Source organism: Emys orbicularis, chromosome 25, assembly GCF_028017835.1.
Source record: "Emys orbicularis isolate rEmyOrb1 chromosome 25, rEmyOrb1.hap1, whole genome shotgun sequence".
Classification (NCBI taxonomy): Eukaryota; Metazoa; Chordata; order Testudines; family Emydidae; genus Emys; species Emys orbicularis.
Genome location: NC_088707.1, coordinates 12,652,839 through 12,676,734, shown reverse-complemented (window position 1 = coordinate 12,676,734; position 23,896 = coordinate 12,652,839). Strand labels below are relative to the sequence as shown.

General features: G+C 55.0%; 1 protein-coding gene across 1 annotated transcript in view; it reads right to left on the bottom strand.

Annotated features, from left to right (window-relative positions):
• LOC135894374 (alpha-2-macroglobulin-like protein 1) overlaps positions 1 to 23,896 on the bottom strand; it is a 47,194-nt gene that overhangs the window by 17,691 nt on the left and 5,607 nt on the right. Inside the window, exons 7-17 of the mRNA XM_065422433.1 lie at positions 22,977 to 23,061; positions 22,569 to 22,704; positions 21,340 to 21,454; positions 20,271 to 20,380; positions 11,332 to 11,496; positions 10,558 to 10,788; positions 8,938 to 9,001; positions 8,649 to 8,794; positions 6,000 to 6,149; positions 4,914 to 5,102; positions 741 to 864 (exon numbers count right to left, since the gene is read on the bottom strand). Of these exons, the coding sequence (XP_065278505.1) occupies positions 741 to 864; positions 4,914 to 5,102; positions 6,000 to 6,149; positions 8,649 to 8,794; positions 8,938 to 9,001; positions 10,558 to 10,788; positions 11,332 to 11,496; positions 20,271 to 20,380; positions 21,340 to 21,454; positions 22,569 to 22,704; positions 22,977 to 23,061 (1,515 nt within the window). The remainder of the gene's footprint in view (positions 1 to 740; positions 865 to 4,913; positions 5,103 to 5,999; positions 6,150 to 8,648; positions 8,795 to 8,937; positions 9,002 to 10,557; positions 10,789 to 11,331; positions 11,497 to 20,270; positions 20,381 to 21,339; positions 21,455 to 22,568; positions 22,705 to 22,976; positions 23,062 to 23,896) is intronic.

Genomic DNA, 23,896 nt, shown 5'->3' with positions numbered 1-23,896 from the left:
CACACACTGGTGGACTCAGCACGTGGGCAGGAGCCAGGGAGTCCTGAGCTCAGTCTCAGCTCTGCCCTGAGCAGTGTTAAGGGTACGTTGCACTCCCAGAGCCCTTCACAAAGAGCCGCTAGCCAGGCAGGTCACATCATTAGCCTCACTGAGCAGCTGGGACATGGAGGCCTAGAAAGGCTCAGTGCGTTTCTACCGCAACCACTGAGTATGAGTGGGCATTGCAAGACTCGATGTGATCATCTCCATAACAGCCAGCTTGACTCTCAGATCCCAGGGCAGCGCGTGAGGCTGGAGCTAGAAAAGCCATCGGTCTCCGTGTGAAGTGAGTGTATCTGGGCTGGAGTCACAGAGAGACAGGCAAGGAGCCGGCCGATGCCGTGGTCACCACCACTTGGCACAGTGTGATTAGCATGTGTATTGGGGTGGTGCCCGCAGGAGGTCGGGTACCGTCCCTCCACAGGCAGCTGCAGGCCCTGCCTCAAAGAGCCTCCAGCCGAAGGGGGAGGAGCAGAGCTGAATTGGAAGGGTCAGATGATCACGTGTGCCCAGCTCCCACTGAGAACACTGGAGAACCCTCCCACCCTGGCCCCATTGAGAACAATGGAGAAACCCCACCCAGGATCAGAACCCAGGTCCCAGGCCCGATCTATGAGCCCACAGGGCCGTCTCCGCTCAGAGGGCAGAGAGGGCATTTGGAATTGCTGATCAAGAGAGATGGAAGTGCCCAGTCCACTGACCTAGTGAGGACAATGCGGGGCCCCGCCCGACAGCCGAGGTTAGGACAGCACGACGTGTTATAAAGCGTTTATGTTCACAGGGCTCCTTGGTGTTGGTGTTGGTGAGAATTTTCAAAGCCACATCCTATGTGAGAAGGAAGACAGAGGAAAAAGCATCCGGAGCTGCTAAAATAGGGGACTGTGGCATCATACTTTCTCGTTTCTCCTCCCCCACCTACCCTGGAAACAACAAGAACACTGGGAGGACAAAGACTTCAGCTGAGGAGACTGGTCCCAGGCTGTGACGTTATTGACATAAACTGGGACCATATAGATCATTGTTGCAACCAAGGTCCTGTAGTGGCACCCAAATCTTGTATAAAGGGGGTCAAATGGGGTGTCTAAGACAAGGTTAGGGTTTGCTGGTTATGATTATGCTGTCTATATGTGTGTATCAGTTTTGTAGTTGAAGTTATGAATATTGGCTCTATACTGTCTGTATGACAAACTTATGCTATGCTTCTGGGTGACATCCCAGACAAGTTGGTGTTAGCTCTGCCCAGCCTGCTTGATGGCCCATTAAGGACCATCAGCTATACAATTGACCCATTGAGAGAAGGCAAATATGCCTTCAGACTCAGCAAAGTATGCAGGAACTGGCCCATGTGACTGCAGGCTCCATTTTGCTGTAATTTTCCACAGTAAGAACAAAGAGGTGTTCTTACACCTGGAAAAGACTATATAAGGCTGATTCCTCATCTCCATCTTGTCTTCAATCCTGCTTCTTACCTCTGGAGGGACTTTGCTACAAGCTGAAGCTTTGAACAAAGGACTGAGGACCCATCCCAGCGGGGGATGTATTCCAGAGACTTGATTGGAACCTGCAGTTTATTCTATCGCTGCTGCAAGCCTGAACCAAGAACTTTGCCATTACTGTATGTAATTGATTCCATTTAACTAATTCTAACTCTCATCTCTATCTTTTTCCCTCTTATGAATAAACCTTTAGATTTTAGATTCTAAAGGATTGGCAACAGCGTGATTTGTGGGTAAGATCTGATTTGTATATTGACCTGGGTCTGGGGCTTGGTCCTTTGGGATCAGGAGAACCTTTTTCTTTTACTGGGGTCTTGGTTTTCATAACCATTTGTCCCCATAACGAGTGGCACTGGTGGTAATACTGGGAAACTGGAGTGTCTAAGGAGATTGCTTGTGAGACTTGCGGTTAGCCAGTGGGGTGAGACCGAAGTCCCCTTAGTCTGGCTGGTTTGGTTTGCCTTAGAGGTGGAAAAAAAACCCAGCCTTGGGCTGTCACTGCCCTGTTTGAGCAATTTGTCCTGAGTTGGCACTCTCAGTTGGGTTCCGCCAGAACTGCATCGTCACACAGGCTTAAAAGGGGAAGCCTGTGTGTTAAGAACTGTAACCTCTAGTGGGGTGAGAAAACTGCTTGATCCAAATACTGCCTGGAGTAATAAGGTTTAAGATTTAGACTGTGCACTTACCTTTTATTTTCTTTGGTAACGATCTCTGAGCTTTTGTGCCCACCACTTATAATCACTTAATCACTATCTTTCTGTAGTTAATAAATCTGTTTTATATTTTACAGAAAACAGGGTGTTTTGGTTGAAGTCTTGGGAAATCTCAGCTGAGGGCTACAAAGGCTGGTGTGTCCCCTCTCCACATCGAGGGAGGGGTGGGCTGGGTAATAAACTTACACTGGCCAGGCTTCTGACCAGGGCAAGACGGTACAGTTCCGGGGTGCAAGGCAGGGGGCTTGGGAGATTGGCTGGTGCCTTTCTCTGTGTGATTCGTATGTGGCTCTGGGAGCATTCACGCAATCTAGCTGGGTGGGGGGCTCCACATGCGGTTGTGCTGAGTGATCACAGCGCCTGGAGGGGTTTGCTGCTTGTCACTAGCAAAGCACTGTGAGAGACAGCCCAGGCTGGAGAGTGAAGGGGGCACAGCAGTATCCCAGTTCCAGGGTGTACCGGGGATCCCATCACACAGAGCTGTGCCTGCGAAAGGAGGAGAGGGGCACGTGAACCTCGAAGGGTCCAGTCTGCCTCAGTCCAGCCCTGAGCAGCCTGCTTGGATTCTCCTAACCGGGTGCTGGAGGCTTTGCCCTTCCCTCTGCTCAATGCTCATTCCCTTGGCAACCCTCTGCAGGAACAGCAGCGTCTGCACGTGGCTCTTACAGCCCTTGAAAACGTCGCCTTCAACCCCAGATTTCGGTCTCAGGCAAAACTGCCCAACGGAGCCGCTGCAGAGCGGAGGCTATGGGGGGTGCAACCTGCAGCCTCCCAAACCTGCCCTGGGTGGGGCCTGAACTCACAGCCCGTGGGCACCCCGGCGATCCACAGGCCACAGCACATCCCCTGGCGCCCCTCGGTCACTGTGACACCAGACTGCCTGCAAACCCGCTGGCTCCACGGAGCCCCAGCCTGGCTGCACATGCGCCTCCCACTCTCTGGGGCCTCCGTTCAGGTCACCCCCCCCCCAATCAGGGCAAAGAGCATGATGAGAACAGGGTGGTCGTGTAAACCCATTTTATGGGGGGGGCTGTATCTTGGCCCCCCCCACTCAAATGACCCCACATGTGGCCCACTAGCCCCTCCCTGCACTGCCATGAGGCACAGCAAATCTCAGGCCAGGCTGTGGATGTCAGAGCACTCAGACACTCCTCTTTAAACAGCCAGCGATACTCAACCTCTGCTCGAGCAGAGCTGCCGCCCCCCTGCAATGTGCAGCACCCGCCCATGGGGCCGGCCGCGCTCCCCGAGCTCCCCCCGCGGCAGCATCTGTCTGGTCCCCTGGTGCCCAGAACCCAACGCCCCCACCCGCCTGGGGAACAGTTCTGGGGAGTGACTTGGCCACTGGGCAGCCCCTAGATGCTGCGGTGCGCACGGTGCTGGGTGCCATGGGCAGCACGCTCACTGTACGGGCGCTGGCAGGGGGAGGGCAGGTCCTGGCCCATTCCACTATGGCCGTCTGACTGGGCTCCCACGCCCTGGGGAGGCTGCCAGCACTCAGAGCAGCCCCAGCTGGGACAGAGCCCCAGTCTCCTGACTCCCAGCCCCCGGAGAGTTTTGGGAGCACATGGTCCATCCCTCCCTCTGGCGGGGCAAGATGACATCACCCTCCGCACCCATCCTCCACCCCCTCCTTTCCCCCTCCGCACCCATCCCCCCAACTCCTCCTTGCCCCATCTGCATCCATCCCCCACCCCCTCCTTGCCCCCCTGCACATTTCACTCAGGTGGCTTCCTCCTCCTCCAGGCTGCCTGGGACCGGCAGGGGAGCACTGGGAGCACCAGAGGCACCGTCTCCGGGAGCTCCGTTCCCACACCCAGGGCCACCACAGGTCCTGCTGGCCGGGAGGAGCCATTTCAGGAAAACCCTGCTCTGCCCCCGTGGCCCGGGCTGGAGCAGGCTCAGTCGCTCTGTGATGAAGGCGCGCGCAGGCCGGTCGGTACGTAGGAGGGGATGGAGCAGGCGCGGTGCAGAGGGATTCCTCGCAGAATAATGCTGCCAAACTCCAAGCCTCTGATGGGCATGTGGGACCTGCCATTCCCAGGAGCTTCCCATTCAGCCGAATGGGGGCTGCATGTCATGGGAAAGGCAAAGGGCACCTCCCTGACCCCAGGGCGACCTCCCGGCCTAGGGTCAAGTCTCTGCTCTGAGGCAGGGAGCTTCTCAATTAAACAGCTTCATTTTATCATGGGAAAACCGAGTATTTTCCCCACCTCCCCTTCTGAGCAACTGCTGAGCTGTGTTAGCTGAAACCCCACAGAAAGTTCAACCTGAGGCCGACCCCTGGCTGGGGAAATTTCGGCCCCAACCGTTTCAGTCTGACAAAGTTACAAGAACTGAAAACTTCTAACTGGAAGTGCCAGAGAACTGTAACTGGAGGTGGCGCTGCCAGCCCCACATGTAATATCCCTGTGCCCAGGAGTGGGGCGAGATGGGGCGTTCCTGCTCCCTGGATACGCCAGGGATCTGTCTCAGGGCCTGGGCCGTGTCTGAAGGTGGCTGGGGAGGTGTATCCCAGGCCTGAGTTTGCTAGGAGCATCCCTGGGGATTCATTGGAACAAGCCGGACCGTTTGGTGGGATGTTGCCCCTGGTTACCAGCAGCTCTGGGCACATCGGAGCCAGTTTAGTCCTTTCAGGCTAGAGGAGTGTGAGGCCCAATCCTACCTTAAACAGGCTGTAGACATTAGGCAGTGGGGGAGTCCAGCTGCTAGTCCCTCTGCGACGCCTCCTCCTGCCAACGCGGCAGTTAAGAACCGCACCGGAGCTACCTGGGTACCCATGATAACATGACTCAGGCTCTCGCACTGCATCGGGATAGTCTCCTTGGGGAAAATCGGGGAGCAGGTTATAGACCTAAAGACAAACACAGACAACATCAGCCATGAAACCAAGACACGAGCTACCCCAGAGCCAGCTCCTGCCCCTCCTCCCACTAACACATCACCCCACAAACCTCCGCTCTCACCCCAGCCTCATCTCTAGCCTGGAAACCTCCCTCCACCCTGCCCATCCCCCACATGGGCGTCTGTCCCTGCACCTCCCCCCACAGCCCTAGGAGAGGGACCCGCGGCTCCCAACACCCTGGGAGAACCTGGTAGGAGCAGGTGCCGCTTCTCTCTGTGGGGCAGCGAATGGCTCTTAGCGCCCCTCCCCCACTCTGTCCAGATCAGAGAGGGGCCGCATCGGGGGCTGGCCCTGGGACCATGGCTCACAGGGACACGTGACTCAGCCCCTGGCCCATCGAGTCCCGTCTCCTGCTGCCCAAAGGGGCTTGGGAGGCTCCACTCGCCGTGTGCAGAGCCCGTGAGCTCCTGGACGGCAGGCGCCAGTGACGGGCCGAGTGCGATTCCATCACCCGGGCAGGGACAACTCCCACAGTGCACCTGGCCAGATGTCCCCTGCTGTACATGGAGGGGAGGGGATTCTCCTGCTCCCGCCCCTGGGGACCAGCTCTGCCCTGAAGAGCAAGCTCTGGTTACCCCGGCCATTATCTCAGCTCCAAGCTCCATGTTCCCAGCCAGAGCCGGGGGGAGGGGGTGCCGGGAGGGGGGCACTGCAAGGGCTGATGGGAGAACTGGCAAGGCAAGCGGGGACCCCCCAGAGTTAGGGGGTGACAAGTGCCATGGGAGCAGCCCCCAGACCGGGGAGAGGTGGCCTCGAGGGGTGTCCCCCAGCGGCCGTGCATCGCCCCTCCCTGCGAGGGGGGAGGACTCGTCGGGGGAGGGGCCGGACGAGGGGCTCTGGACTCACCGTGTCGACGCTGAGCTCGGCCTCGGGCTTCATGAGCAGCACGCTCTGATCCACGGCGCGGACGGCGCACAGGGACCCGGGGGCAGCCTGCACCCGCAGCTGGAGCTCTGAGCCCGGCAGGGCCCGGTCCTGCGAGAAGGCCAGCTTCACCTGGCAAGGCACAGCGCGTCACAGGGGAGGGGGAGAGAGACCCCCAGGGGCAGGAGGAGACAGGCCCGGGCAGGGGCAGGGGCGGGGGCAGGCACCGAGTGTCACTCTGGCCCCAGGCCCCGCTGGCTGAAGGGCTGGGGCTTTGGGAGTCCGTGCTGGGGGTGAGGGGTCCAGGCAGCCCAGGCTCATTCAGCGCCCCGTGGGACGGCTCAGGGAGCTGCAGTTATTCATAGACACCCGGGGGGGGGGGAGATAGGAGGTGCAGGGGGGTAGGGATACGACAGGATCGCCAGCCCCACCAGAAAAAACTCATGAGTCAGACCCCCAAAAAGTCCTGAGATTCTTGACGAGGACGAAGCCTTGGGCTGCAGTCTGTCCTCTGGCTTCTCCGCTCCCCGCCCCCCACCCCGAGTGTGTCTGTACGTGCACAGCACTGCCTGGGGGGGTCGGCGTAAGGCTGAGCAATGATGCCAATATCAAGCAGATGCCAGTTGCCGGGGGGGCAGCCGCATTGCCGAGGAGGGCATTGAAATGCCCCCAGGTAACAATGCATTGGGGCGGGGGGGGGGGCAGAAGGGTCACACTTACCCCCAGGCCAGTGGGGTGAAGTGGGGGGGGCAGAAGGACTCAGCCAGACCCCACAAGATGGAGGGGAGAGGTAGAGGAGGAATTCTATATCTTTACCTCCCGACTCCCAGAGGGGAAGGGCCTTCCCCCCAACTGACCTCTATGTGCAGTGGGGAGGGGGCTGACGGCTGGTCCCTGGCAAAAGCTTTTTCTCAATGACAGGGATGTCCCCCTGCCGGCTACCAAGAGAGGGGAGCCCCAGCCTTCACGGTGGGAAGTTTCTACTGGCTAAGAGTGGGAGCCGGCTGCCGGCCCAGAGGAGGAGAGGGGCCCCTCCCCTCATGACACTTGTGCCCCAGTCAACTGGAGGGGCAGCAGCCCCCTTAGAAGCCCTCTAAAGAAATATGGCCAGCTGGCCACCCCGCAAGCCTCCAGAGGGGAAGGGGGCTCAGACCATCATATCCTGCCCCCCACCCCAGGAATCTCCCAGGGTGAGCAGGGCCAGGCGCGGGTTGTAGGATGGGCAGTGGGTAGGATTGAGGTGACAGAAGTTCTGGGGGGTTGGGGGAGCAAGTGGCTGCGGAGACTGGGGAGTGGGGAGGGCTCAGGGCAGCAGGTACCTGCCGGGGAGCCCAGCGTGGGACGGGGAGGGGCCGGGTCCTGGTCAGTGGGATGGGAGGGACAGAAGCAGGAGCTCTGGGGAGCTGGGTACAGGGAGAGTGAGGGGTGGGGCAGGAGAGTGCAGGCAGGCAGTGTGACGAAGTGGGACTGTTCTTAATGTTTCCTCTGAATACTGTTGGGGTGCCACAGTTTCCCCTATGCATCTCTTAAGTCTCTAGGTGGTGGGATAAGGGGGTGTAATTGTTGCAGAGCGGAGGGCCGGTGTACATAAATGGCCGACACTCTGTCTCCTGACAACTAATGGCCGGGGCCCTTCCTCCCTGCAAGGTGATAGCTAAAGGTGTTGGCGAACAAAGGAATCAGGTGACCTCCTGGCCCAGGAAAGGGACAAAGTCCAGAGAAGGAGGGGCTGGAGGGGGAGTCAGTTTGGAGCTGGCTAGGGACGTGGAGTGAGTGCAGACGTGGCTGACTGGCTCACTGCCCCCCAAAATGGACCCGGCTGAGGGGTCCTGTTCTCTGTACCTACAAGCTCTGTTTTAGACCGTGTTCCTGTCATCTAATAAACCTCTGTTTTACTGGCTGGCTGAGAGTCACGTCTGACTGTGAAGTGGGGGGGCAGGACCCTCTGGCTTCCCCAGGACCCCGCCTGGGCGGACTCACTGTGGGAAGCGCACGGAGGGCATATGCTGAATGCTCCAAGGTCAGACCCAGGAAGGTGGAAGCCGTGTGAGCTTCTTGCCCTGGAGACAGTCTGCTCACAGAGAGGAGACTTCACCAGAGTCCTGCCTGGCTTCGTAGGGAGCAGTTCCAGAGTATCGCCCGGGAACTCAGGGACAGGCAGCAGGTACCTGCTGGGCCCGGAGTGAGAGGCTGAGTCCGCGGGGGAAGCAGGGTGGGCTGGGGGAGGCAGGAAGGGTTTGTGGGAGCAGGTACTTGCTGGGCCCAGAGTGAGAGGCTGAGTCCGCGGGGGAAGCAGGGTGGGCTTTGGGAGGCAGGAAGGGTTTGGGGGAGCAGGTACTTGCTGGGGCCAGGGAGAAGGGAATGGGAGGGGAGGAAGGAAGGCACTTGCTCCTATATTGTGCGAGGGCCGGAGCTCTTCCCGTCACCGCGGGAATGCCTGCAGGCGGGGGCGAAATGGCTAGTGATCAATTCACCAGAGCTGGCACTACCGCAATGACCCTGGCGCTGCTGTAAGGCCGGGGAAGGGAGGGGCTGAGGGCACCCAGCATTGCCCCTGCTCAGGGCTCCTGTTATGGGGCAGGGAGCGATTCCCCTACCCCAGAGGCTCCTCCGCCCGAGCCCCAGGCTCACCTTGTTGGGGAGGCACTTGGGCACGTGCAGCCGGGTGCGGTCGGCAGCCAACTCTCCATCGGGCAGCACCGTGTAACCCAGCACCTTGGCAGCAGGCGCCAGCTCAGCGCCGACGGGCAGCTCCACGGAGAAGGAGCCCTTCAGCCCTAGGGATGGTGGGAAACACCCAGGGGAAGTCAGGCCCAGCCAGCAGAGCCCCCTCCCCCAGCCCGGCCTCTGCTTTGGGGCTCAAACCCCAGTAGCCCCCTGGGTGCCCCCCATCTGCACAGACCCCTCCCCCCACACTTACCAGCCCCCTCCCTGAGGTCCAGCCCCTTGTGGAGGATCCTGGCGATGGCTCCCTTGGCCACGACCTGCAGAGGAGGAGACGGGAGTCACTGAGCTGTGTGACGCTGTGTGGAATCTGGGAGACACTTTATGGTATTGTTGATACCAACATTATAAAATTGCAGGGAATCTGACCAGATATGCCATGGAAGGTGTCTGTGAACATCGTGTGATTTGCCAAGTATGAGGATCTTGTTTATATGTTTGTATCACCTTTGTATTGTGTGCTAGGTCTGTGTGGTACATCTGTATTTCAAAACTCAGGCTGTGGTTCTGGGTGACACCCCCAGACAGATTGGCATCAGCACTGCCGAGCCTGTTCGATGGCCCATCACGGGTCATCAGCCCGACAGTGAGCCCATTGAAAGGAGATACAGCTTATGAGCCAGCAAGGCATGTAGGGGCAGGCTGGTGGACAGAGAAGTCTAAAGCTGACTCTTCCATGCCATGTGCTGTGCAGCTTGTGTTTGGGACAAAGTAAACCACATGGCAAAAGGAATATAAAGGGCAGCTGCATCGTCTCCATTTTGTCTTCATTCCTGCTTCTTACCTCTGGAGTAACTTTTCTACAAACAAAGCTCTGAACAAAGGACTGAACGACCCATCCAAGCTGTGGATCTGTTCCAGAGGGACTTTCAAGCCAGCAAACTCACCAATACTGCTCAGAACCTGATATATGGACTTTGAAGTCTCTGTTTGTATGTGATGGTTTTACCATTTAACAACTCTCTTCTTGTTCTTTCTTTTTTCCTTATAATAAACGTTTTGTTTCAGACACTAAAGGATTGGCTGGCAGCGTGGTATTCTGGGTAAAATCCAAACTAATATTGGCCTGGTGATGTGGCTGACCCTTTGGGGTCAGAAGAACATTTTGTATAGTGAGCAGAGGTTTTAAATGACTATTCACTGTACTGGACCTAGGTGCTGATTGGAGGCCAGAGAACTGGAATGCAGTAGAGGGGGCTGTGTGATTTCTTTTTTAGCTTCTAGATAACCAACGTGGCGGGGGGGGGGGGGGGGGATCAGGAGCAGTTTGCGACTGGTTGGTGAGTCTAACTTCAGTGTGAACCACCAGTTTTGGGAGAATCTGCTCTTGTTTTTGCAGCCTGCCCTGACCTTGGCATTTCCAGTGAGGGCTGCCGCAGGCGCACTTGGTCACAAGCTGATGCTGTACAGGGAGCTGACCCCTGACATGGGGGTGGCCACGCAGGCTGGAGTCAGGGCAGGGTGAGGCCTCTCCTCCCCACGGACTGAGCCAGCAGAGGTGCGGGTGCAAGGAAGAACATTCAGGCAGGTATCCCATTCCCCAGCCCCCCCCCGGCCAGCCAGCCCCCGCTTTGGGGCCAGATTGGAACCAGAGCCCCTAGTGGGGAAAGGGGAAAAGCCCCGTCCTGATCTAGCCCAGCCCTGGTAATTCAAAGGAAACGTTTGATTCCCCACTGCTCTGCTGTGGGGACACAGCGCTGATTCCACACCTCCTGCTCAAACACACACACACACACACACACACACACACACACACACACACGCACACACACACACACACACACGCATATGCTTTAGTCTCTCAGGACGGGCTCACCAGGAAGATGAAATCCAGGCTCCTGGACCCCTTCCCCAGGGCCTCCTTAGCAATGACGTAATCCACCTGGAGCTGCTGGGCCTGGTCGCAGGGAAGCACCCCTCCCAGCGAGCGGATCTTCAGGAAACTCTGGCTCTTGGAGTAGAAGGGCTCCAGGTGACGATCGGCATCCCGGTAACTGGGATAGTCTCTCCCATTCAAAGAGCTGACATCCACCTGCTTGAAGTGCCCCTGGGGGATAGAGAGAGCGATGGGGCTCACCGGGGTGCAGAGCACCCAGCACAGGACAGGAATGCAGCTGGGGCAGGCCAGGCTCTGATGTTGCCGGCTGAGCTCACCCCCATGGCCCCTCGCCCTGCGTCCGTAAAAGTGACATGGAAAACCCCAGCGGTTCGAATGGGGCAGCCCAACAGCAGCAATAGGGCAGCCCCTGAGCTGAGCTGCCCGAAGGGGGCGACCTTCCTAACTAAACTCCACCCCAAATATTAATGAGAAGACAAGTGGCGGCACTAAGATGCCGTTTGCACCACCCCATTGATGGCTCTGCTGGTGGGTTCTGCACCTTCCCCTCCCACCATCTGTCTTGGCTATTCAGCCTGCAGGTGCTTTGGGCAGGGGGTGTTTGCTACGCTGAGTGTGTGCAGCACCCAGCACCATGGGGCCCCGATCCTGGCTGCTCCTTAGGCACCACCGTAATAAACATCAACAATCACAGACACAGTAACAGAGGCAGAGTGCAGGGGCCCCACTGGGACTCGGAGGCCCGTCACTTACCCTCAGATTGACGCTCCCGGTCCAGCCGGAGGTGTCCAGCTCGAAGGAGGCTCTGCCAGACTCGTCGGTCAGGAAGGTCTGGTTCTTATTCTTATCTCCATAGCTAACAAAGAGCTGCAGCTTCTCATTCTTCAGCACAGAGCCATCTGCTGTCTCCAGAAGCATCTGAGCCGGGAGAGAAACGGGGAGACGCACAGCTCAAGGGAGCAGACTCCTGGGAGAGTGTTGCCCACTAGGTACTAAAGAGCTGGCTGGGTGCAGAAAGGGACAATGCAATCCAGCCCTGAGATGCACTGGGAAAGCCCAGGGCTGGGATGGGGTGTTGGGGTGAGGACTGAGGGGCATTAGCAGATCTGGGAAGAAGTTGGGGCAGGACTGGAATAGCTGGGGGTGCTGGGGTGAGCACTGAGGAGTGACAAGTTGTCTGACCCCTTGACTGAGCCCTCCATTGGGATGTGGGACACTGCAGTCTAGCCGCCCCCAGGCCCTGAAACCAGGGCCTCAGATCTCCCAGCTCCGTTGTTTTGCTTACACACATTCCCTCTGAGTCCCATCTGGGCTGTGGCCACACTGGGCTTTAAGATTAACCCCTTAGGGATAATGTGGTAAGCAAGCAAGGAACCCGGGGTTAACTAAGGAATTTCTAAACCACAGTCACTTAGACAGCTCAAGAATTACAGATCTTTGCCAAAGAACAAATGTCCTGATGAGCACCCTTCTCTAGTCTGATCTCACCCTGCCTGTGACTTCTGGGGTTTGTCAACAGTTCAGGCTGGGCAGAATCCCTCCCGCCTTGTCTCTCTCCAGCCAGTCCTTCTGGCATGTGGTGATGGTCGGCACGGCTGCACAGAGCAGCGCCCCTTCTTAAGTAGAGCCTCTCTAGACCCTTCTGCTATGTGCTCAGCTGGAAAACTCCTTCCCCCTCCCCCAGACGTGCTCACCCCACCTGTGGGCCCTTGTGTAGAAATAACATTGTTCTGCGGGGGTGGGCCAGTGTAGTAGTAGGATTTTATGTTTGTATTTTATATAATTTAGAATGAAGGATAAAGAATAATAATGTAGCATGTATTAAATATATTGGTGTATGATTTGCCAGGCACCCTTTTTGAATAGCAGAAAGGAATGGCCTAATGGGCTATTGGTAGAGATACATCAGCCAGAATCTGTGTCTGTGCTGATTTCAAGGCAGTGACAGTCTTTTGCGGGTCACCAATTTGTTGTAGGTTTAGCATTTTAAAATAAGTAAAAGAATGCGGTGATTGTTTTTCTTTTGCATTTCAATTTGATGTTCCTGTTCAAAATGTTCTGTGAAATTAATTCGGTTTTGCGAGTGAATGAGGAATGTGTGTGTTAAGAGATAAGCGTGAAGGCCATCGCTGAGCCAGATGTACAGGGAGGAACCGGAGACAGACGCAAGGGCGCCAGGAGGCTGCAACACGCCCCTGTTGAAATGGGCAGATTGACGACTCTAAAGATGAGACAGGCACCTATCACTGGGGACAAGATAGCTGTGATAAAGAATGAGAAGGACAATTTAAGAAAACAAGCACTCATCAAACAACAATTGATTACAGCATGACGGTGCAAAACTCATTGGTCCCAATGCAGAAAAATCACTATATAAACAGGGTGCCTTGCCATGAAACTTTGGGTTCGTCCTGCCAAGACTTCCCCGGAGCATCATGTCGCGAACAACAGAAGCCGGCTCCTCCCTACCTGTGATCAACATAGCTGGCTACTAGGTTGATCCGGACTCTGGACTGGTAACTATAACATCAACTGGCGGGACAGTGTGTGTGTGTGTGGTGTGATTGAATGCATATGCTAATTGTATATCTTCAATAAACACAGCTTATTGCCTTTTCCCCTGAAAAAGATCCTGTGTGCTTTTTATAAGCATAAGCATAACACCAGTAGTTGAGAGACAATCAAAATTGATGGCACTAGATTGCCATCCTGAGATCTTCTCCATGATAGTCCTTCAACAAAGTATCACACACCTTTTCTAGGCTGGGCACCTGTCAAGAATACAATATGATAATCTGCCTTGGGTAAATTTAGGCATGTCACGGCACCTTAAGCATATTCTCACCAGCAACCATGCACCGCACCATAACAACTCTAACTCAGGAACCAACCCATGCAACAAACCTTGATGCCAACTCTGCCCACATATCTACACCAGCAACACCATCACAGGACCTAACCAGATCAGCTACAACATCACCGGCTCATTCACCTGCACGTCCACCAATGTTATATATGCCATCATGTGCCAGCAATGCCCCTCTGCTATGTACATTGGCCAAACTGGACAGCTACTACGCAAGAGGATAAATGGACACAAGTCAGATATCAGGAATGGCAATATACAAAAACCTGTAGGAGAACACTTCAACCTCCCTGGCCACACAATAGCAGATGTAAAGGTAGCCATCCTACAGCAAAAAAACTTCAGGACCAGACTCCAAAGAGAAACAGTAAGCTCCAGTTCATTTGCAAATTTGACACCATCAGATCAGGATTAAACAAAGACTGTGAATGGCTATCCAACTACAGAAGCAGTTTCTCCTCCCTTGGTGTTCACACCTCAACTGCTAGCAGAGCACCTCACCCTCCCTGATTGAACTAACCTCGTTATCTCCATACTGATTTATACCTGCCTCTGGAAATTTCCATTACTTGCGTCTGATGAAGTGGGCATTCACCCACGAAAGCTTATGCTCCAATACTTCTGTTAGTCTTAAAGGTGCCACAGGACCCTCTGTTGCTTTTTACTAGTTAAGAATGAAATTGTCAGACACATAGAAAAACATAAACTGTTGAGCAATAGTCAACATGGTTTCTGTAAAGGGAAATCGTGTCTTACTAATCTATTACAGTTCTTTGAAGGGGTCAACAAACATGTGGACAAGGGGGATCCAGTGGACATAGTCTACTTAGATTTCCAGAAAGCCTTTGACAAGGTCCCTCACCAAAGGCTCTTACGTAAATTAAGTTGTCAAGGGATAAAAGGGAAGGTCCTTTCATGGATTGAGAACTGGTTAAAAGACCGGGAACAAAGGGTAGGAATTCATGGTAAATTCTCAGAATGGAGAGGGGTAACTAGTGGTGTTCCCCAAGGGTCAGTCCTCGGACCAATCCTATTCAACTTATTTATAAATGATCTGGAGAAAGGGGTAAACAGTGAGGTGGCAAAGTTTGCAGATGATACTAAACTGCTCAAGATAGTTAAGACCAAAGCAGACTGTGATGAACTTCAAAAAGATCTCACAAAACTAAGTGATTGGGCAACAAAATGGCAAATGAAATTTAATGTGGATAAATGTAAAGTAATGCACATTGGAAAAAATAACCCCAACTGTACATACAATATGATGGGGGCTAATTTAGCTACAACAAGTCAGGAAAAAGATCTTGGAGTCATCGTGGATAGTTCTCTGAAGATGTCCGAGCAGTGTGCAGAGGCGGTCAAAAAAGCAAACAGGATGTTAGGGATCATTAAAAAGGAGATAGAGAATAAGACTGAGAATATATTATTGCCCTTATATAAATCGATGGTACGCCCACATCTCGAATACTGCGTACAGATGTGGTCTCCTCATCTAAAAAAAGATATACTGGCACTAGAAAAGGTTCAGAAAAGGGCAACTAAAATGATTAGGGGTTTGGAACGGGTCCCATATGAGGAGAGATTAAAGAGGCTAGGACTCTTCAGCTTGGAAAAGAGGAGACTAAGGATATGATAGAGGTATATAAAATCATGAGTGATGTGGAGAAAGTGGATAAGGAAAAGTTATTTACTTATTCCTGTAAGCAGAGTCAGGATGAGCTCTACCCTGACATCTGGTGGTGAATTATGGCGAGTGTGGAAAAGAACTCCAGGGGCTGATCTTGTTTGCATAGGCACACCCACCCGCCTGGCATGAGACAACAGCAACTGATAGTGGTTACTTTGGATGGGGTGGGATCCCCAGTTTCTCTGTTATTGGGGCAGGAGGAATAAAGTGTTGTTACCCTGATTATGTGAATCAAGGACGATGAAACTGTTTTATGACAGAGGATCTCACCATCACCTAAGTAGCACTTGCTAGACAAGGGACATGGGTTCCACAACCCAGTGACTTGAGAAAGGATGGGGGCAGGTGTTTGTACCTAATGGTATGGGCTGCCCTTTGAGGGCCTGCAACACCAATTGCACCACCTTCCTCTCTCCACTGTTGAATGTCAGAGCTAACTTTGATTCCATTAGGAGTCTAATTACAGGCTGCTGAGCTGAATTTGCTTTGGGCCAATGGTGCACCAGCACTGGGGCTCCCCTACTATGAGCTGAAATCACAAAAGAGCTAAAGTTACTAAGAGCTGAGATCACTGAGTGCTGTGTTAACTAGTGGGGGAGCCTGAAGCTACATTGCTAAGCGGCTGGCGGAGCAGCGCGGAGCCTTGCGGGGATGGTTGAAGTGGCCCAAGGAACGGCAAGTGGAGCTGTTTGCGGGGATGGCTGGAGCGGCTCACAGGTCGGTGAGCGGAGCGGAGCAGCTCGTAGAGCAGAGCAGTTTGTGGGATGGCAGGAAGTGGACTGGCTCGTGGTGAAGGCTGCGGCGGAACCCCACGGAGAGATGGCCGGTCGGCCTCAGATCACGTAAGGTGCCCCTTAACACCCTGTGTGCCCCCCCTTTACTCTGGGGCTGCACTGACCAGGGACAGAGACTTTGGGGGTTGTTGGACTTTGGGTGGTTGCTGGACCCAAGAGACTTTGGGGGTGTTGGACTTTGGGGACTCTGGGTGATTTTTGGGTTGCTGGATTCAAGAACCAAAGGGAAAGGACACGGCCCAATTTGCTGGGGTGGGTCTTTTGCTCATGGTTTGTGTTAGGAATCCTGTTTGTGTTGTTTTTTCCAATTTAATGCTGATGTCGTTTACCTCATGTTATTAAACATTTTCTGCTACACTCAGACTCCGTGCTTGCGAGAGGGGAAGTATTGCCTCTTAGAGGCGCCCAGGGGGTGGTATGTAATTGTCCCAGGTCACTGGGTGGGGGCTAGAGCCGGTTTTGCATTGCGTTATTGAAACGGAACCCCTAGATACAGAACCCGGCCCTTGTTGCTGCCAACTTAGATGGCCAGAAGGGTTACATTCCCATAATACAAGAACTAGGGGTCACCAAATGAAATTAATAGGCAGTAGGTTTAAAACAAATACAAGGAAGTTCTTCTTCACGCAGCGCACAGTCAACTTATGGAACTCCTTACCTGAGGAGGTTGTGAAGGCTAGGACTATAACAGCGTTTAAAAGAGAACTGGATAAATTCCTGGTGGTTAAGTCCATTAATGGCTATTAGCCAGGATGGGTAAGGAATGGTGTCCCTAGCCTCTGTTTATCAGAGGATGGAGATGGATGGCAGGAGAGAGATCACTTGATCATTGCCTGTTGGTCCACTCCCTCTGGGGCACCTGGCATTGGCCACTGTCGGTAGACAGGATACTGGGCTAGATGGACCTTTGGTCTGACCCGGTACGGCCGTTCTTATGTTCTTATGCCTACTCTGTTCTCATATCTACTCTAGCGACACCATCAGAGGATCCAACCACATCAGCCACACCATCAAGGGCTCATTCATCTGCACATCTACTAATATGATATATGCCATCATGTGCCAGCAATGCCCCTCTGCCATGTATATTGGCCAAACGGGACAGTCCCTATGTAAAAGAATAAATGGACACAAAACAAAAGCCAGTAGGAGAATAGTTCAATCTCCCTGGATATTCTGTAAGAGTATCCATACTTCAACAAACTTCAAAAAAAGACTTCAAAGAGAAACTGCAGAGCTACAATTCATTTGCAAATTTAACACCATTAATTTGGGCTTGAATAGGGACTGGGAGTGGCTGGCTCACTACAAAAGCAACTTTTCCTCTCTTGGTATTGACACCTCCTCCTCAATTATTGGGAGTGGACCATATCCACCCTGATTGAATTGGCCCTGTCAACACTGCTTCTCCACTTGTAAGGCAACTCCCTTCTCTTCATGTGTCAGTATAATAATGCCTGCATCTGTCATTTTCACTCCACGCATCTGAAGAAGTGGGTTTATTACCCATGAAAGCTTATGCCCAAATAAATCTGTTAGTCGTTAAGGTGCCATCGGACTCCTCGTTGTTTTCCTAAGTGTAGTTCCTCACACTGGTCTTTAATTAATTTCATCTTGTTGATTTTAAACCAATTCTTTAATTTGTCAAAGTCATTATGAATTCTAATCCTGTCCTCCAAAGTGCTAGGAACCCCTCTCTGCGTGGTGTCATCCACACATTTTAGAAGCACACTCTCCATTCCATTATCCAAGTCTTTAATGACAATACTGAGTGGTACCGGACCCTGGACTGACCCCTGTGGGACCCCACTAGACACGTCTTCCCAGAGTGCAGCAAACTATTGATAACTACCCCTTGAGTATGGGGTTTTCAACCAGTTGTGCACCAGCCTTGCAGTAATTTCATTTAGACAAGTGATTTTCAGCCAGGGGGCCAGGGCCTCCTGGGGGCCGTGAGCAGGTTTCAGGGGGTCCACCAAGCAGGGCCAGTGTGAGACATGCTGGGGCCCAGGCCAGAGGGCTGAAGCCCCACCACATGGGGCAATTGCCCTGCTTGCTACCCCTTAACGCCGGCCCTGGCTTTTATATGCAGAAAACCAGTTGCTGTGGCACAGGTGGGCTGTGGAGTTTTTACAGCATGTTGGGGTGGGTGGGGCTCAGAAAGGAAAAGGTTGAGACCCCGACGTAGACCATGTTTCCCTAGTTTGCTTATGAGGATGTCAAACGCCTTACTACAAACAGGATATATCGAGTCTACTGCTTCCCCCCACCCACTAGGCCGGTAACCCTGACTGCTAGATGTGGCTTTTCTTACTGGGGCCTTTAAAATCTCCCCTATTGTGCCTCAAGGAGCCAACAAAGGGGCGTCTGGGAGTTCAGAAATGGTCCAATTGCCTGGTGCTGTGCCTGTCGGTGCGGGACGCGAAACGAGATCCAGCACTGTCAGCAGCGGCGCGGAAGGACCCGTACGATGGATGCTGAGTGCAGGAAATGGGACGTCCGTGCCACAGGTGCGGGTAACAGAGGCACTGAGGAGAGCGGCACCTGGTGCAACGAAGGCGAGAGCTCCGGGGTGATGCGTCGGTGCGGCAAACAGTGGTGCCGAAAGCACCCGCAGCAGCACCAGCAGCAATGACTGTGCCGCAAGCAGTGGTGCTGAGAGGCCACCACCAAGTGAAATCCTCTCTGGGCGCCAAGGGATGAGCCAGCACCAGAACCAAGGACTCAGGACGCCTGCTCTCTGGGCGCCAGAGGGACCAGGGATTGGCCTCGAGCTGCCCTTCTCAAGTGACACAGAAAGAGGTGACGTAGCAGGCACCTGAGGAGGAGATCTACTCCCGTGCTCCTTGGCAGGATGGCGTCCATCACACTCGAGGTCGCTAACCGGGGCAGGCACAGCCTTAGAGGCGGAAGAGATGGCTGCCAGGGTACTTTTTACTGAAGGGTGATTGGTCCTAGGAGGATCCTGCATCTCTTCAGGGACTGAGCCTGGCCTCCTAGACTTCTCCAGGAGAAATCCCTTCACTCTAGTCTCCCTGGATTTCACAGCCTGTTTGGGGAGGACTCTGAAGTCCCTGCACTGCTCTCTAATGTGTGTCTGTGAACCCAGACAATACAGATACTTAGAGTGTCTGTCGTTCCGGGCATGGCAGAGCCACATGAGGGACATAATTTAAATCCTGGGGATTAAATCTCCCTGTACCTGGAGAAGACAGGAACTGCTCACCTCAGAGCCCCCCCCCCCCCCCCCAGGATTCATAGAGTCCAAGCGTAGAAGGGACCATTGTCATCATCCAGTCTGACCTCCTGCATAGCACAGTGCAGAGACCTGCCCCAAAATAATGCCCAGAGCCGACCTGTTAGAAGAACATCCCGTCTTCATTTACACATTGTCAGGGATGGAGAATCCACCACGAACCTCGGTAAAGTGTTTAAAATTTACACCTTATTTCCAGTTTCAATTTGTGTAGCTTCAACTTCCAGCCGTTGGATCGTGTTTGGCCTTTCTCTGCTAGACTGGATATTTGTTCCCCGATATTCACAAATTGTAATCAAGTCACCCTTTAACCTTCTCTTTCTTAAGCTAAATAGATCGAGCTCTTTGAGTCTATCACTATAAGGCATCTTGTCTAATCCTTTCACCATTCTTGGGGTTCTTCTCTGAACCCTCTTCAATTTATCAATATCCTTGTTGAATTGTGGGCACCGGAACTGGACACGGGGTTCCAGCATCAGTTGCACCCCTGCCAAATACAGAGTATCCGACTCGAGAGTCCCCTGTTTATACATCCCAGAATCGCATTAGCGCTTTTGGCCACAGCGTCGCACTGGGAGCTCATGTTCAGCTGATTATCCACCACGACCCCCAAGTGTTTTGCAGAGTCCCTGCTTCCCAGGCTAGACTCCCCCACCCTGTACGTATGGCCGACATTCTTTGCTCCGAGGAGAGGGAGTCTAAGACTGAAATCCTCCCTACAACAGGAGAGTTCAGCTAAACTAACTAAACCACTATCTCCAGTAACAATTATTAACTATCAAAATGACTTTTTACAAAACTTAAAGAGAAAATCTTCAGCGGAGCAGGAGACCGGACACTGCTGCTGGCTCTGTCTCTCAGCCAGAGGCCGTGAGAAGGAACTGAGGGTTGGCTGGTTGCTCAACCCCCATTGTGCCCTCGGTAAGGGGGGGCTTGAGGACACGGAGAGCACAGCTAAAGCATCCGAACTCCAGTGCATGGGGCACATGGACACCAGAAGTGCAGCACATCCAGCAAGCAGTCAACATGAGTGGAGGTTACAGTTTGGTACAGACATATCCCACTCTGTCACACCAGTAATCCCGTTACCTTGCCAGTGTAGGGCATTCCAGCCTTGTAGGTAGCTTCAGCGTCCTCAAAGGTCACCGTAGCGATTTCAGACATGATGTCACAGCTCTTGGTCACGTTGAGCTCCACCCCTAGCAGGAGAGGGAGGGACGATAGGAGGAAGGTGCTGGGAGCGACACCAGAGTTCAGACTACGTCCCAAGTTTCTCTCCATAACAATCTGCACAGCCATTTCTACCCCCTCTCGCTATGGACTGGAGGGTGTGATTTGGGGGAGAATTTGGGAGGTTTGGCTGGGGGCGGAGAAGGATTTTCCTGGGGAATCTGGAAACTAGAAAATTTAGATCCACCTTCCCCTGGGGCTTAATCCCAAACCAGCCACTTGACATTTGCCAGCAGTCTCCTGGCTCTGTGGCCCTTTCCCCAGCAGAGAGCTCCTTACTGAACGGCCCCAGAGCTGACCCCGTGCACAGGCCTCTCGGCACAGGGCCTGCCCCCAGAAAGGGCCGTTTTCAGCAGTGCCCAGTGACCCGTTGCCATTCTGGACCCGCTCTCCTCCAGCCACTTCACCATCGCTGATGCCAGCACCCGAGGATGCCAGCACCCGAGGGTAACGTTGTATCCACCCCACAGTTACAGTTTTCAGCCAAACGGATGTCGGCCGCTCTGGAAATCAGGATTCTTCTGGGTTAAATGTGGAGTTATCTGGGTTCGTTACTAAGCGATTAGCACTTGCAGTTTTGAACGCTAAGCGCTAACGTCACTGAGGCCGTGACTGAGGACCCAGCGACACAGGCTGGGCCTTCACTCCGCTCTGCCAGCTCAGTCCACAGCCAGAGGCCACTCGCGGGAGGGTGTTTAGTCTTTGCGTGAATGTGCCCAGGTCTGAGCTCCTCATGAGGGATCGATCCCAGTGATGGGCTGAACCAGAACCCCAGATCCAACCCCCCAGCGCTACCTCTGGGCCTGTCTCTAAAGCAGCTGGGCTACGAATGACATGACCACATGTGCAAGTGAGACCCCTCTGCCCCTGGGGGTTCAGTGCTGGGGGCTGCCTGGGGGCGTGCATGTGTGCTTGATTTCAATCCCACCTGTCCCCTCCTCCACGAGAGACGCCTTGGCCTGGAGGCTCATCCTGTAGCCAGAGTGGGACAGCTCCAAAGGATCCGTCCCCACCTTTCTGGAAAAGCAGCCGTTTCTCTTAGTCTGGAGGGAGAGAATCACAGCCCGTTAGCAGCAGCTCTGCACCAGGCCCCGCAGGTGTCAGCTCAGCAGGTCTCTAATCGGGCTTGGCCTGGTTAGTGCTGGGCCGGGAGACACTCAAAGAAAATCTGGGGGCTGAAGTCAGCAGCAGGGGGCGCTCTCACCTTGGAGTCAGCCCTGACACCAGTACCCCAGCACGGCGCTAGGGGGCGCTGTGTAGCTGGAGCTGCTGTGGGTGGGATGAGACGTAAAACAGGCCCTGGCCACTTGTGCCCATCACAGATCCCCTGGTGCTTGTCCCCCATCGTCGTGGTAACGCTGGCTAATTCCAATCGCCCCACTAACCCCCCAGGGACTGAGAGCATTCGGGGAGATCTGTATCGTTCCATTGCCCCCGCCTAACGAGAGCTGATGATGAGGAAGGGCGGCCCCATAACCTGGGGCACTAGCCTAGGTCTGGAGAGACCTTGGGGCAAGTCCCTGCTCTGCCACAGGCTGCCTGCAAGTCCCTCTGAGTACGGCTCCAGCAGAAACACCCTGCAGCCGCGAGTCTCAGAGCCCAGCCCTGCTGACCCCGCTTGTGCTGCGGGGCTAAAACCAGCAGGTCGACGGTCAGGTCCAGGCTCTAGACCTGGGTATGGGGGAGGGTCTCGGAGCCCAGGCTCCAGCCAAGCGTCTACACTGTTCCTTTAGCCCCGCGGCGCAAGCCCCAGGCAGCAGAGCTGGGCTCGGAGATGCTGCCGCAGGGTTCTTGCTGCGCAGACGGACCCCGAGCATCTCTGTGCCTCAGTTCCCCATCTGTACAATGGGGACAGGAGCTTGCCCTGCCTCCCGGGGACTAGGAGGATCAGTGAGGCACTGAGATATTGTGGTGAGGGGGGCCATATAAGTCCCTAAGCCCTGCTACACAGCTGCCAGTCCCCACCCCCAGCCTGCCAGATGGGGACCCTGACGGAGCCAGGGCCTGATTCGTCTGCACTTACACCAGCTTTACATCAATGTCACCAACATCACCAAGGGAAATCACAGCCCCCCTCTGGCCAGTGTAAGAAAAACATGGAGAGGAGCCTCCTCCAGCAGCATGTCATGTACCTCCCCTCTCCCCAGTCGCACTCACCTGACCAGTAAGCTCCGTGCACAGAGTCAAGCTTGGCTCCTTAAAAAAACCGGATGGAGACCAGCGATATGATGGGTGTGTCTCCGAACACAGGCTGGCCTGGACCCTCCCCAGGACGGGCTTCCCGGAGGTGTATCTGTTTAGCAGAGGGGAGGGAGAGGGTAAGTGGGAGGGGAAGGGGCCAACGCCCCTGCCCATGGGGGGGGTCCCTGCTGGGGTGAGGCTGGTCATGTGGCTGGGAGTGAGAGCCCCAGGGAGCCCTGCCTGGCCATGAGCATGGGGCAGAGCGGGGTGCAGGCAGGGAAGGAGCAGGTCAGATCCTGGCCTAGGGGGCCGGGGAGGGGAGTCAGGCCCAGGGCGGTACCTGCCCCCCCTTTATTGGCCCGGCAGGGCTGGTTTCACACTCACCGGCCGCACACCCGCAGCAGGAGCATCTCATCCAGCACCGTCACCACGGGGGGCAGCTCCAGGGTCACTTTGAACTTGGGCAGCACTGGGGGGCAGAGAGGGTCGGGGTGAAACCGACCTGCAGCCCTGGATCGGGGACTTCATCGCGATCCTCGGCCTTGGAGCTTCTCCCCGGGTCTTGCAGCCCCCCCCCCACCAACCTGCCGGCCGGGCTGGGAAGGGGAAGGGTCCGGAAATGGAGCAGGGCTGGGAAGAGGCTGCAGCAGGAGCCTCAGCTGGTAGGAGTCTTTTCAACCCCACTGACAATAAAACTTAAAAACAGCCTCTGTCCCCCACTGCCTGGCCGCAGTGGACGACATGGGCTAGAGACCTGGGTTTGGGCCTTGGTCCATGTGGGGCTGAGAGTGGGGACATGTCAGGGACCACGGGGGCCCAGGGGCCGTGGGCGTTTCTCCCAGCTGATGAGGTCCCGGCTGTTCCCCTCCGGGAGCTGGTGTTCGGCTGGGACCTCGTCCCCAGAAGGGCCCCGCCAGGCAGCCTGGCCAGACAGGGCCAAATTCACACCTGGGCTCAGGCCAGAGGAGCCGGGGGGCTGCTCCAGGGCAGTTTGTCCCTCAGGGTCTGGGTCATCCTGGGACACTGACAGGAGCTGGCTGGGCAGCTCCGAGGCCCAGAAGCCCCAGGAGGGGACCATTTGTTGGGGCTGGGTGAATGTGCAGCCCAGGGATGGGCCAGTGAAGGAGGGGGGGTGTTTGGGGGTGCTTCATTTTTCACTCCTGCTCAGGGGATGGGGGACTGGCCAGTAGGGGAAGGGTGGGAGTATGGGGGGGGGAGGGGCTCAGGGGCAGGTATCTGAGGTGAGGGTGGGGGTGGGAGGCAGTTGGAGGGTCTGGGGCAGGTGTCTCGGGCGAGGGGCGGTT